Source organism: Triturus cristatus, chromosome 6, assembly GCF_964204655.1.
Source record: "Triturus cristatus chromosome 6, aTriCri1.1, whole genome shotgun sequence".
In the NCBI taxonomy this organism is placed as follows: domain Eukaryota; kingdom Metazoa; phylum Chordata; class Amphibia; order Caudata; family Salamandridae; genus Triturus; species Triturus cristatus.
Genome location: NC_140589.1, coordinates 1,895,953,536 through 1,895,968,822, shown reverse-complemented (window position 1 = coordinate 1,895,968,822; position 15,287 = coordinate 1,895,953,536). Strand labels below are relative to the sequence as shown.

At 47.2% G+C, this 15,287-nt stretch overlaps 1 protein-coding gene across 1 annotated transcript in view; it reads right to left on the bottom strand.

Annotated features, from left to right (window-relative positions):
* Positions 1-6,252: 6,252 nt before the first annotated feature.
* LOC146822344 (uncharacterized) overlaps positions 6,253-15,287 on the bottom strand; it is a 100,467-nt gene continuing 91,432 nt past the window's right edge. Inside the window, exon 2 of the mRNA XM_085613423.1 lies at positions 6,253-10,457. Within this exon, the coding sequence (XP_085469549.1) occupies positions 8,188-10,047 (1,860 nt within the window). The 5' untranslated portion in view covers positions 10,048-10,457 and the 3' untranslated portion in view covers positions 6,253-8,187. The remainder of the gene's footprint in view (positions 10,458-15,287) is intronic.

The window sequence follows — 15,287 nt, the reverse complement described above, 5'->3', positions numbered from 1 at the left end:
TCACCCTGCTAGCGCCGTGTCCATCAGCCTCGCTACTGCCGAGTGTTCGAGGCCCTCCTCCACCCGCAGGCTCCCGCCTGCGCCTCATCCCTGGTGGCCCAGTGGTGGGCTTGTAAGTTTCTGATTGCTTGTCTGACTGCGCTGCATGCGTTTTTACATTTCGTCACTTGGTCTCGTTTTTATTCTGTTTTCTGTTTCGCCTGTTTATTCTGGTTATTTTGTACTGTTGCCCCCTGTGCCCCCTTTCTCCGTGTTAGCCTGTGCCCCGTCTGCTTGTTTTACCCTGACCCCCCTCCCGCCGCCCCGCGTTTCCCGCCGCTGCCTCCCCTGCGGACCCGCCCCCCGTGTCCCGATTCATCCCGCTCCCCCTCCCAGCTGCTCCTCCCTCCCTTGTCCCCCTCATAATGCAGGCCGCTGCAAGGCCGCGCCGCTGGCGCGCCAGAGTCGAGCCCATCTGCGTCCGTCCGTACCTGGCCCGCGCCCAGCGCCAGAACCCCTGGTCCCCACGAACGCCACTACGCCAGACACCGCTACGACGCCGCCGCCCTCCACGCACTCAATACCGGCCGAAACCACAGCTGCTTCTAGGCCACCCCGAAGCGCACACACGGACCTTTCCCCTGCCGCAGCTGCAGCTTCACCTGCGACAGAGCCAGCAAACCTCCAAAGACCAGACCCAACTACCTCCGCTGCATACTCCTCAACACCCGTTCCGCATGCAGACACGCCGTCGACCTCTGGGACCTGCTCGACACCGCTGCCCCCGACGTGGCCTTCCTGACGAGACCTGGTGGCACGACTCCTCGGCGCCCGACATTGCCATAGCCATCCCTGATGGCTACAAGATCACCCGCAGAGACCGCACCAACGGAATCGGAGGAGTAATAGCCATCGTCCACAAGTCCACCCTCAAGGTCTCCACCCACGCAGAGGACACCCTCAAAGCCGCCGAACACCTGCACTTCCAAATCCATACTGACCCCATCACCACCCTCAGAGGAACGCTTATCTACAGACCCCCGGGACCCAGGGCGCCGTTCAGCGACTCCATCGCCGACCTCGCCAGCACCCATGCACTCGCCTCCACGAACTACATCTTCCTCGGGTTCCTGAACTTCCAACTCGAGAACAACAACGATGCCAACTCTGCCACCCTGATCGACAACCTGGCAAACCTCGGCCTCAGACAGCTCGTCACCACACCCACCCACGCCGCCGGCCACACGCTGGACCCCATCTTCTCCACAGGCACCCACGTCACCTTCGACCACACCACCGAACTCCATTGGACCGACCACTGCTGCATCCACTTCACCTTCAAGAAGCCAACCACGCACCATCGCACCCAACAACTTCCACGTCACTGCAGGAGCAAAGTCACCGACGACCAACTGACCTTCATCCTCGCCCAGAACCCACCTGCAGCCTCCACCGACCCTGACACAGCAGCCCGCAACCTCAGACAGTGGATTGAAGACTGCGCCAACACCCTCGCACCACTCAGGAAACCCTCCATCAACCACGCCAGCAAGAAAGCCACCTGGTTCACTGACGAGCTACAGACCTCCAAACGCGCCTGCCGGAAACTGGAGAAGAAATGGCTCCACGATCGCACACCTGACAGTCACGCAGCCCACAAGGACACCACTCGTAGACACCACCACCTCATCAGAATGGCCAAAAGATCCTCCTTCAAAAACAGACTGGACAACAACGCACACGACAGCAAAGAGCTCTTCAGCATCGTGAAGGAACTCTTCAACGCCAACGACGTCCCGCCTTCACAAGAACTGTGCAATGCTCTGGCAACTTTCTTCCACCAGAAGATAGCAGACATCCACAACAGCTTCAACATCCCGGTCAACCCGACAGCGCCAGACTCCTCCCCCGCGAACACCACCTGTACCAACCACCTGACCTGCTGGACCAACGTCAATGACGAAGAAACACGCAAGGTCATGAACTCCATCCACTCTGGATCACCGTCAGACCCTTGCCCTCACCACGTTTTCAACAAAGACAACGCAACCATCGCACCCCAACTAAGGAAGGTCATCAACGCCTCCTTCGAGACAGCCACATTCCCGGACAGCTGGAAGCATGCCAAAATCAACGCCCTCTTCAAGAAGCCCAAGGTGGACCCCAAGGACCTCAAGAACTTCCGACCCATCTCCCTCCTCCCGTTCCCGACGAAGGGCATCGAGAAAATCGTCAACGCGCAACTAACCCGCCACCTCGAAGACAATAACATCCTGGACCCGTTCCAGTCCGGGTTCAGACAAAACCACAGCACTGAAACAGCCCTCATCGTCGCCACAGATGACATCAGGTGACAACTCGACAACAGTGAAACCTCAGCCCTCATCCTCCTGGACCTTTCGGCCGCCTTCGACACGGTCTGCCATCGCACCCTAAAAACACGCCTTCAAGAAGCCGGGATCCATGAGAAAGCCCTCAGCTGGACCACATTCTTCATCTCTGGCAGAACCCAGAGAGTCCGTCTCCCACCCTTCCTATCCGAAGCCACCGACATCATCTGCGGCGTACCCCAGGGATCATCACTCAGCCCGACACTGTTCAACATCTACATGGCCCCCCTCACACAAGTAGCCCGTCAGCACAACCTCAACATCATCTCCTACGCCGACGACACCCAGCTCATCCTCTCCCTCACCAAAGACCCGCACACCGCCAAAACGAACCTCTACGAGGGAATGAAGGCTGTCGCCGAATGGATGCAGAGCAGCCGTCTGAAACTGAACTCGGACAAGACGGAGCTCCTCATCCTCGGATCCACCCCCTCGGCCTGGGACGACTCATGGTGGCCTACAACGCTGGGAATGGCACCCACACCTAATGACCACGCACGCAACCTCGGTTTCATCCTCGACTCCTCCCTCTCCATGTCGAAGCAGATCAACCCGTCTCCTCCTCCTGCTACAACACCCTCCGCATGCTCCGCAGGATTTACAAGTGGATCCCGTCTGAAACAAGGAGAACTGTTACACAGGCCCTCGTCAGCAGCAGGCTGGACTACGGCAACACACTCTACGCAGGAATCCCAGCCAAGCACCTGCATCGACTACAACGCATCCAAAACGCCTCCGCACGTCTGATCCTCGACGTACCCCGACGCAGCCACATCACCCCCACCTGAAAGACCTGCACTACCTCCCCGTCGACAAGAGGATCACCTTCAAACTCCTCACCCACGCACACAAAGCACTCCACAACACCGGACCAGCCTACCTGAACGACAGACTCAACTTCTACACCCCCACCCACCAGCTCCGCTCAGCAAACCTCGCCCTCGCGGCTGTCCCCCGCATCCAACAAAAGACCACCGGTGGCAGATCATTCTCCTACCTTGCCGCCAAGACCTGGAACACCCTTCCCACCCACCTACGGCAGACCCAGGACCTGCTCACCTTCAGAAGACATCTCAAGACCTGGCTCTTCGAGCAGTAGCGGTTCCCCCCTCCCTTCAGCGCCTTGAGACCCTCAAGGGTAAGTAGTGCGCTTTACAAATTCCTTAATTGATTGATTGATTGATTGTGGATCCACAAAACTCCACCCACCTCACGTTCCCCAAAGTCTTCCAAGAAAAATGGTACCTCACTTGTGTGGGTAGGCCTTGTGCCCACAACAGGAAACGGGCCAGAATGCAATGTGGACATACCACATTTTCAACCGGCAAAAAGGACCCTTTTGTGTACAGTGCCTAGCTGTAGATTTTGAACCCTAGCTCTACCGGCACCTAGGGAAACATAGCAAACCTATACATTTTTTAAAACTAGACACCCAGGGGAATCCAGGATGGGGTGACTTGACTGGCTCTCACCAGGTTCTGTTACCCAGAATCCCTTGCAACCCTAAAAATATGTCAAAAAAACACATTTTCCTCATATTTCTGTGGTGGAAAGTTCTGGAATCTGTATAGATTCACACAATTCCACCCACCCTGTGTTCCACAAAGTCTTCTTAAAAAAATGGTACCTCACTTGTTTGTGTGGGCCCGCGACAGGAAACGGCCCAAAACCCAACGTTGACACACCACATTTTCACAGTGAAAAGGGACCCTTTTTTTGCAAAGTGCCGAGCTGCAGATTTTGAATCTTAGCTCAGCCGGCACCTAGGGAAACCTAGAAAACCTATACATTTATGAAAACTAGACACCCAGGGGAATCCAGGATGGGGTGACTTGACTGGCTCTCTCCAGGTTCTGTTACCCAGAATTCCTTGCAAACCTAAAAATGTGTAAAAAAAAAACACATTTTCCTCACATTTCTGTGATGCAAAGTTCTGTAATCTGCGTGGATCCACAAAACTCCACCCACCTCGCGTTCCCCAAAGTCATCTGCGAAAAATGGTACCTCACATGTGTGGGTAGACCTAGTGCCCGCAACACGAAACGGCCCACAACGCAACGTGGACCCACCACATTTTCACAGTGAAAACAGACACTTTTTTTGCAAAGTGCCAAGCTCTAGATTTTGAACCCTAACTCTGCCAGCACCTAGGGATACCTAGAAAACCTATACATTTTTGAAAACTAGAAACCCAGGGGAATCCAGGATGCGGTGACTTGACTGGCTCTCAAAAGGTTCTGTTACCCAGAATCCTTTGCAAACCTAAAAATTTGTAAAAAAACCCACACATTTTCCCCATATTTTTGTAGTGGAAAGTTCTGGAATCTGCGTGGATCCACAAAATTCCACCAACCATGCGTTCCCCAAAGTCTTCTGAGAAAAATGGTACCTCTCTTGTGTGGGCAAAACTAGTGCCCACGACAGGAAACAGCCCAAAATGCAACGTGGACACACCACATTTTCACAGTGAAAATTGACCCTTTTTTTGCAAAGTGCCTAGCTGTAGATTTTGAACCCTAACTCTGCTGGCACCTAGGAAAACTAGCAAACCTATACATATTTGAAAACTAGACACCCAGGGGAATCCAGGATGGGGTGACTTGTCTGGCTCTCACTAGATTATGTTACTCAGAATCCCTTACAAACCTCAAAATCTGTAAAAAAAAACACATTTTCCTCAGATTTTGTGGTGGAAAGTTCTGGAATCTGCGTGGATCCACAAAATTCTACCCACCCGCATTTCCCAATTACTTCTGAGAAAAATGTGACCTTACTTGTGTGGGTAGGCCTAGTGCCGGCGACAGGAAATGGCCCAAAATGCAACGTGGACACAACACATTTTCACAGTGAAAACTGACCCTTTTTTTGCAAAGGGCCTAGCTGTAGATTTTGAACCCTAGCTATGCTGGCACCTAGGGAAACCTAGTAAACATATACATTTTTGAAAACTAGACACCAAGGGAAATCTAGGATGGGGTGACTTGTCCCTGGTGTATAGTGGGCTTTCTGCCCCCCGGGGGGCAGATTGGGGGCTACTGCTCCTGTCTTCCTCCAGGGGAGGCAGAATGACTGACATTACTGGGGGGGCATTGCCACACTTTTTTTGGGCAGCCCCCAACCCAACGTCAATAAAAAAAGAATCCCTGGTTTCTAGTGGGCTTTCCGCATCGGGGGGGCAGATTAGGTGCTACTGCCCCCATCTGCCTCCCACATGGGCAGAAAGACTGAATTTACCTTACAAATTATGGGGGGAGCAAAGGGGCCGCTCCCCCCTCCCTGGTGCCTAGTGGGTGGATCCCCGATCCCCAAGCAGGGATCCAATAGGGAAGGGTATCATTGGAAAGGAGAGATTCTCCCCTTTCCAACGATACCTCTCCCAAGTGTTTCGGTGCTCGGTGGGCTGAGATAGGTTGGAGGTTGGTGAAGCTCTTCCCTACCTCCCAAGGTCTAAAAAAAAAAGGACATCCCTCTGCTGCTTGCAGCAGAGGGATTTCGTGCCCCTGTCCTCACGACGGAATGGTTCCATCATGAGCACTGGAGCACCGGTGCTCATGACGGAACCATTCCGTCAGGAGCACTGAGGGGGTTAAAAGTTGTATTACGCATACATATGAAACCAAAACAATGTTTCCTATGTACAGTGCTCTGATTCTTTTGGGTCATTTTGCGCATTATAAAACAATCTAATCTACCGACCAGGTACTCACATTTTATGAGACGAATGGGTGGGGTACACATTTCTGACATCGCTTGTCCCTTTGCATGGCCTCTAAACATAAATCCTAAGTTAAAGACATTAGAACGCTTTAGAAAAGTAAATAACCATATACATAGTACGGTATGTGAAAGTTTACAGTGTTCAAACATCCAGGATTGCAATTGGTACTTTGATCAGTGGTTCATTTAATTACAGATCAGCATGTTAAAAAATGACACTGTACAGAAGTAGAAAGAATACAATTGCTGCCTACATGTGAGATGGGAAATTGTAATCACTGCTGTAAGTAGAGGTCTCTTATTCACAGGTTGGCCAGCAAACTGTCGTGCAATGTCTGTACAAATGGTGCCAGCTCCTGTCCCACATAAAACCATAAACCTGATGCACACACACTTCAGGGGCTGCAAACCCCTAAGGACAGTAGCATCTGACTTCCAACTGACCCTCAAACTCCACCTGTCCTCTCCCGGGCAGTATTGTTAATGAAAGAAACAAAACATCAACGATAAACAGCATGAACATAAGATCCTATGTAACCAACTCTGAATTGTATTATCACAAATGTCCCCAAAACTTGGATACGAGCCCTAGAATCCCTTGCAAAACACATCTCCCATAACTGAGTAAATAGGCAGAGCAACATTTTATCACTAGGTGGCCAAATAGTCCTTATACCAGAGTCGGCTGGGAACAGGGAAAGAAATCTAGCTATTAATGTCTGTAACAGTTGAATTATGAGGCAGTTTGATGCTCACTGGAGTTTACATATTGTCACCTCTGTGAGCGACTGGCAAGTTGCCCTGGGACCTTTTCTTGACCAATCCTTCGGCACCTGCGATGACTGCCACTATTTCTGTTCCTTTGTTCCACATTTTGTTCAGGTATTTCATCCACTGTATCTGTGTGCAGGTGTGGATTTATTGTTGTAGCAACTGATGACTGTTTCAAATGAAAGATTTCACAATCAGCACATCTTACACCCAGGTGGACTTTTTGATGCCTTATCAGGGAGCGCTTGAAGGAAATGCTCTTCATGTTAATAATATTCAAATGGTTTCTCCCCAGTGTATAATTTCTGATCAAGCATTAGCTATTCCTTTGTAATGAATGTCTTGGCAGCCTGAAGAGAGATACAGTTTCTCACTGGAATGCATGTTGACACGTTAGAATTCCCCTGTGATAAAACACTGTGTAAGAAAAAGTTGTTTCTGCCGTTATGGACTATCGGATCAGCACCTGGTCACCTTTATTGCTTTAGTTACTTCCCAGTGTGGATTTGAAGATGTGCATTAATAGTCCCTTTGCAATGATTGCTTGTCACATTCAATATATTCCTATGGTGTGGCTCCTGTGTGGAGGACAGGTGTCCCACTAGACTTTATGATGTTGCATTAGCTTTGCCTTTGTAAAGGATGCCTTGCCACATTGAGTGCAGTGATATGCATTCTCCACCATCGTTACTTTCTCCTCTGTGGTGATTTACTGTTTTTATAGAAGCTGTACCCTGCCAATAAATGAATTATCACATTCAGTACATTTATATGGTTTCTCCCCAGGTTGGACTTTTTGATGTTGTGTTAGGTCTTTCTTTTTTGACAAATACCTGGACCCATTTGTTATGATATGCATTCTTCGTGTCATAACTTTCCTCCCTGTCTGGACTTTGATGGTACATTAGCTGTGCCTTTCTAATAAATACCATTTCTTTTCCATGTGAACTTTCTGATATAGTGATAGTTTAAAAAAAAAAATGCCTTGTCAGGGTACGTGCACTGACATGGTATCTCTCATGTGTGAACTTTCTGATGGTACTTTGGATGTGCTGTGCCCATCCAATAAATGCCTTGTCACATTCTGTACACTCATGCTGTTGCTTCATTAAGAACACTGTCACATTCTGTACATTCATTCAGATTTTTCCCAATGGGGACTTTTGGATATTGTTTTAACACTCCCTTTCTAATGATTGGCTTGCAACATTCAGTGTAGTCTTCAGTGTGGACTTTTGAGGTTGTGTTAGCTCTCCACTTCTTATGAATGCATTGCCACTTTCAATACATTGACATGGTTTCTCTCCTGTGTGAACTTTCCAATGTCGTATTAAATTTTGCTGAGTAATAAATCCATTTTGACATTCTGTACATTAATAAAGTTTCTCCCCGTGGGGATTATCCGATGTTGATTCAGTGCACCATTTGTTATAAACGCCTTGTCACATTCTGTACATTGATATGGTCTCCCACTAGTGTGTTTTTTCTGATGTTGCTTCAGCTCTCCCTTTGGTATAAATGCTTTGTCACATTGTTTACATTCATAGGGTTTCTGCCCGGTGTGGACTTTTTGATGTTGCATTAGATATGACTTTCCAGTAAATGCCTTCTCACATTCAGTGCAGTTGAATGGTCTCTCTCCAGTGTGGATTTTCTGATGTTGCTTCAGCTTTCCATTTGTAATAAATGATTTGTCACACTCTGTACATTGATATGGTTTCTCCCCAGTGTGGATTATCTGATGTTGTTTTAGCTCTCCCTTTGTTTTAAATGCTTTGTCACATTCAGTGCATTCATACGGTCTCTCCCCAGTGTGGGCTCTCTGATGTTGCATTAGGGTTTTACTGGTAATAAATGATTTGTCGCATTCTGTACATTGATGTGGTTTCTCCCCAGTGTGGATTTTCTGATGTTGTTTTAGAATTCCATTTGTTATAAATGCTTTGTCACACTCTGTACATTGATATGGTTTCTCCCCAGTGTGGACTTTCTGATGTTGCATCAGGGTTCTACTTGTAATAAATGATCTGTCGCATTCTGTACATTGATGTGGTTTCTCCCCAGTGTGGATTTTCTGATGTTGTTTTAGCATTCCATTTGTTATAAATGCTTTGTCGCACTCTGTACATTGATATGGTTTCTCCCCAGTGTGGATTTTCTGATGTCGTTTTAGCTTTGAATTTGTTATAAATGCTTTGTCACATTCAGTGCATTCATACGGTCTCTCCCCAGTGTGGACTTTCTGATGTTCCATTAGGGACCCACTTGTAATAAATGCTTTTTCACACTCTGTACATTTATACGGTCTCTCCCCAATGTGGATTTTCTGATGTTGTTTTAGATTTCCATTTGTAACAAATGCTTTGTCACATTCAGTGCATTCATATGCTCTCTCCCCAGTGTGGACTTTCTGATGTTGCATTAGGGCTTCACTGGCAATAAATGCCTTGTCACAATCTGTACATTGATATGGTCTCTCACCAGTGTGGATTTTCTGATGTCGTTTTAGCTTTCCATTTGTTATAAATGCCTTGTCACATTCTGTACATTGATATGGTCTCTCTCCAGTGTGGACTTGTTGATGTTGCTTCAGAGCTCCATTTGTTATATATGCCTTGTCACATTCTGTACATTGATATGGTCTCTCTCTAGTGTGGGTTTTCTGATGATGCTTCAGCTCACCTTTTGCTTTAAATGCCTTGTCACATTCTCTACATTCATAGGGTTTCTGCCTGGTGTGGAATTTCTGATGCTGCATTAGATGTGGCTTTCTAATAAATGTCTTTTCACATTCAGTGCAGTTAAATGGTCTCTCTCCAGTGTGGATTATCTGATGTTGCTTCAGCTCTCCTTTTGTTATAAATGCCTTCTCACATTCAGTGCAGTTAAATGGCCTCTCTCCAGTGTGGATTTTCTGATGTCGCTTCAGAACTTCATTTCTTATAAATGCCTTGTCACATTCTGTACATTGATATGATCTCTCTCCAGTGTGGACTTTTTGATGTTGCTTTAGAATCTTCTTCCTTCGGAACACTTTATTACATTCTGTGAATTGATATGGTCTCTCCCCAGTGTGGATTTGTTGATGCTCCTTTAGATTTGTCTTCCATCTGAACACTTTATTACATTCTGTACATTTATATGGTTCCACCTCTATGTGGACATTCTGATGCTGCATTAGGTCTTTCATTGCAAAGAACGCGTTTCCACAGTCAGTCTATCGATATGCTTTTTCTCCAGTATGAAATTTCTGATGTTGCAGTTACTCTTTCTCTGTCTAATAAATGTTTTGTCACATTCTAGATATCCATACGACTTCTCTGCTGCGTGCTCTTTCTGGAACCAGGTTGGCTCTTCCTTCGTAATGAGCACCTCAACAGACTTGCTTTAGTATGTCAGTGCGTCATGTCTTCAATGTTTATCAGCTGATGCCTAAGAGCCAAGTTCAGACCTCGTTGGGCAGAGTGAGATTTCTGCTGTAGACTTTGGTGAGTCATTAGCCTTCAAGGGAAGAGATTTCGAGGCATACTGTTTTTACATCACTTCCTACACAAGTGATGTTTAATGCCTTTACCTCTTTTATCACTGCATTTGTTTCACCTGTTGGATTAAGATAAAGAAACACTGAATAAGCTGAAATGCAAAGCCCATCAGAAAAATATATTGCCATTTAATAAGACTTTTAACTATCCATATAGACAAGTGCGCTGAAGAAATTCTAGATTACACTTTAATAATAAAGCTATTTGTAGAGCGCGAATAGTTACCTCCAGCAGAGGTGTCTCGGCGCTATAGAGGCAGTCAGCAGCGAGTGGCCAGGCAAAGTCATGTCGGGTCCAGAGAACAATTTATACTGAACTGAAAAGTCATGTTTTTAAAGTTTTCCTAAATAGTGATCCAGACTTAATCAAACGTATGCTGTTGGGCAAAGAATTCCAGAGCTTGGACGCCCCTACTGTAAGTGATCTGCCGCCGAGTCGGGCTTTCTTAACTCGCGGATCACAAAGCAAATTTTGGGAGTTGGACCTCAGAGTACGATTCTGTCTGTAGAGACATACACGTTCAGATATCTGGGACACCTCCCATGAACTTCCCAAAAAGCTAGCGTAAGGGCTTTGCATTCTATTCTTTTTTTCACCGGTAGCCGTAGCAACTCTTTAATGTGCGGAGAGATATGGTGACAAAATGAAACGCTTCTACTCAATCTTGCAGCCGCGTTCTGTATCATCTGTAGTTTTTTTATTAGATACGCTGGCAGACCCAGGTGTAGGCCATTGGCATAGTCCAGCCTAGATGTCACCATGGCATGGAATATGACCCGGTGGGAGTCTTCTGGCAACAGATGTGGAAATTTCCGCAGGTGTCTCAGCTTGCTGAAACAGGCCGCTGTTACTTGCTGTTACACTTTCAATGTAAAGATGCAATCAGCAGAGTAAGGGCAGACGATCCTTCTGTGAGCCCCTTCTATCGAAGAGTGTAGACTCAAAGAGTAACCAAGACACCAGAGAAGGATCCTGTTCAGTGAGTCAGACCCTCTCCCCACGACACACTACAATGTTAAATCCATAATGACAAGAGTCCTCCCTTCTTATCTAGGGAATGCTTCCTATTATCACATAGCCTAACAAATAATACAAGATGGAGCCTTTTCCAGTAAATGGACCATGCAACACGGAGCATCACAATAATAGTCGGAAACATTAGCATCTGCTGCAAGGGAGTCCTTTATACTATCAGAGACCCTAGGATAGGACCTGGACAGGTAATCTGAGCATCTTCCATTTAGTGTAACTCCAGAGATCTGAGGCTCTGACCAGAGCGACACAAGGAACAGGACGTTTACAACCATTTTAAACACACACTGGCAAAGTCAATAATTCTCACCTTTTAAACATATAGGCTTTTCTAATGCTGCACATCATCAGAAAAAACAGAAAGAAAATCAAAAGATGCAATGAGACAGCTTCTGTTGTATCATTCAGTAGGTATGCACCACTTTCTCACTTTAGCCTGGTTGGGAGGGACAATGGAAAAGAACATGACAAAAAAAACATGGACACACACATATATAGAACCCCACACCCTGGATCAGAAAGAAATCCCAGGGTGTTTGAGGGTGGGGGTTGTTAGACCTGACATCTTTTGTCATGTTTCCCCAGTTTTTTTTACTTTCTGACCTCCCGGTTTTGATGGCTTAGTGTCTCTGTCTCACTGCTGTTCAGTGTTAAAGTACAAGTGCTCCTATTGTAAATTGTATTATGGATTGGTGTTTCTATGATTGCCATATATGATTTACTGCTAAGTCCCTCTTAAAGTGCACTCAGAGGGCCAGGGCCTGTAAATCAAATGCAGCTAGTGGGCCTGCTGCACTGATTGTGCCATCCACACGAGAAGTCTTACAAAGGGTTCTCAGACCTGCCACTACACTGTCTGCACGCAGTTTTTACTGCCATGTCAACTTGGCAAGTACACCCACTTGTCAAGCCCTAACCATCCGTCTTATTATTATATATAAGTCACCTCTAAGGTAGGTCCAAGGTACCCCATGAGCAGGGTGCAGTGTATTTGAAAGGTAGCACATGTACTGGTGTGTGTGACATGTCCTGCTAGTGAACTACAGTGTAAATCAGTTTTTACTGTAAAAAGGCTATCTGTCCCATAGGACAGAATGGGGAATACTGTGCAACATTTTACAAGTATATCTTCCCATTGGGACAATATAAGAAATGGAGTTTAGTATGCCTGAACTGAGAATGTAGAAATGCATCTTTTAGTGAAGATGATTTTTATGTTCTGTGTTTGAAAATACCACTTTTAGAAAGTGGGTATTTGCTTGCTTAGCCATCCTGCATGCCTCTGATGGATTGTGGACTGACTGTCCGGCTTTGGAGTGACAGGGACCTGGGGGTGTGCATTCTCTTCAGACAGACACTGGTTGGGGTGGGGGTGAAATCGAGGTGTGTTCTGCCTTTCCTGGATGAGTCAGGGCTGTGCTGAATACACCTGGGCCGCATTTACAGTAGTGGGAGGTGATTTCCTTGCACCTGAATGGGCCTGGTCTGCCTTGGACAATGCTGTTTCCACCTCCTGCTGGGAAGCTGGAACAAAGAGGACGGAACTGGTTTGGACTAAGCACAGACACTCTCTGCCCAAGAGAACAAAGAGAAATGCAGTACAAATATTGGGGCCCAGAACTTTAGAACTCGCTTGGATCAAGGAACCTGCCAAGAAGATGAGCTGGGAGAACTGCTAGGAGGAGTATTACCCCGTTGTTGTGTTGTTGCTTTGTTGGGTTGGCCTGTAGTTGCTGTTTCTGCCTTGGGCAGTGAAAGGACTGGACTGAACTTTCTTTACTTGTTGCTGAGTATCTCCAAGGGATTGAAATAGAGCCTGCCTCCTGTTCACGAAGTCTCATGGACAGCAAAGACTTTACTTACCTCTGGGTACCGCCTCTGGAACAGTTGCCACAGAGGGGAATGCAGCTGACAACATCACTGACACCGCTGCGAACTCAGTGTCCTGAAGGCACTGCAGAGGGCACAGCCGCACTTTGCACCACCACCCTGGTGTCACCGCCGATGACTACCGCTGCCGCCACCGAGCCGCTGCTTGCACTGCGACCTGTGGGCACCGTACTATTGACCGCCTTGCTTCACTCTGCCACTTTGGTCTTACCGATGTCACTGCCCGCGACACCCGTGACCGCACCGTGGTTTGGGGGCACCGTTGGTAAGTTACACGATGCACTGCCCTGTCCCACACCGCAGTCTGGGTCGACCGACACCAGCTCCCATCAACCGGCACTGTGTTTTGCACCATGACCTGTCAGCACCCCCACGAGCACCGCCTCACTCTGCACTGCAGCCCTGGTCTCACCGACGCTGCTGGATAACCGTCTCAGGGCCGTTGCCTGCACCGTGACTTGAGGGCACCGCACGCCGCACCTCTACGCTTCTCACTGCAACGGTTGCCACGACCGGTCCGCACGGACACCACTAGTTTATTCAATAACTAGAGCTGGAGTTTGTGTTTGAAAAACAATATTATATGTGTGGTGGATGGACATCAAAACTAACAACAGCTGGCTAAGAAACCTTTTGTACAGCAAAGGAACAGCCGTTAGGGCGGCGGCTAAGAAACATTTTGTATGGTGACGGGAACCGCTGTGATGGTGGTTCTTTCAACACACAGAGCTGACTGCCGGTCAACTGTCATCTCTATATAGGATGAACTACTGCCTGTTAGGATGGCAAACGTTAAGTCCTCCACCATCGTGACACAAGGTAGCCCGTCCTCGATAGTCTAAGAGTAAACCTCTAATTTTTTTTAACAAATATTGAGATCTTATAACCAAAAGCAAATCATGTTTTCACTTTAAACTATTTCTTTTTCAGTGAATTTCTGGGGCTCTTTAAAAATGTTTCTGAGGTTTGTGAACTCTAGTCAAGCATTTGCAAACTCTTGCTGGGTGCTGGCCCCTTGCCCAACCTTCCATGGGATTCACAAAACTGCAGAAGGTCCAAAAAAGAACTATGAATTCTGCTGCACGTTTGCATGCCGTGGGAGTCATGCTGAAGAGTGCTATTCCTGTAGTGGGGTCTGCAAATTTCACAACAAAATATACCTGTAAAAAAGATAGTTCTTTCAAGGAGAACATATTGGGGCCCCCAACATGGCCTGGGGGTCAGGGTCTACCCACTTCTTTTTGTATGTTCAGGACTTGGGGAGCAAGTGACTGATTCCTATAATGACAGCTGCACCATGTTTCTCTTGTTGCAGCCAGTCAATCAGATTTACAGACAATTTCCAGATATGGATAACACAAAATAGGTCCCTCATCCAATAGGATTGAGTTATTCTTTTAAACTCTGGGCCCATGGCAGTCCACTAACATAGATTTGCGAATCTCAGTGTAAAGTGGTCCTGATCAGTAAATTGATTGCCTTTATGCTAACGGGTGCTGTATCCAAAATTCTGAGCGACCAAGCTAAATTATTTCCTCTAACTGCAAATTACAGGCCTTATTTTGTCATTTCAGAGATGATATCAGAGTCAGGGTTTGTGTTGCGCTTTTATTTAGTGACACTAAGCGTGAGGTGCCATGTCATATAATTTGCTATTTTGCTACTGAAAGAAACTGGGTTCTTGTTGCAGTAACTCCCACTTTTTGCCTGGTTTTCGATGCAATTTCGACAGAGGTATGTATACTGGGTCCCTTAATTCAGGCTCCTAGTACCAGTGTTCCTTCCCTAAAACTGTACCACAATTGGAACAACTACAGCAACCCCTATAAGTCCCTAGTAAATGGTACCCCTGGCACCTAGGGCATTGGAACCAAAGAGGGTTCACTAGGGCTGCAGCACAAATTGTGCCACCCCACAGACCTCTCACCAAGACCATGCACACTGCCATTGCAGGCTGTATGTCTTG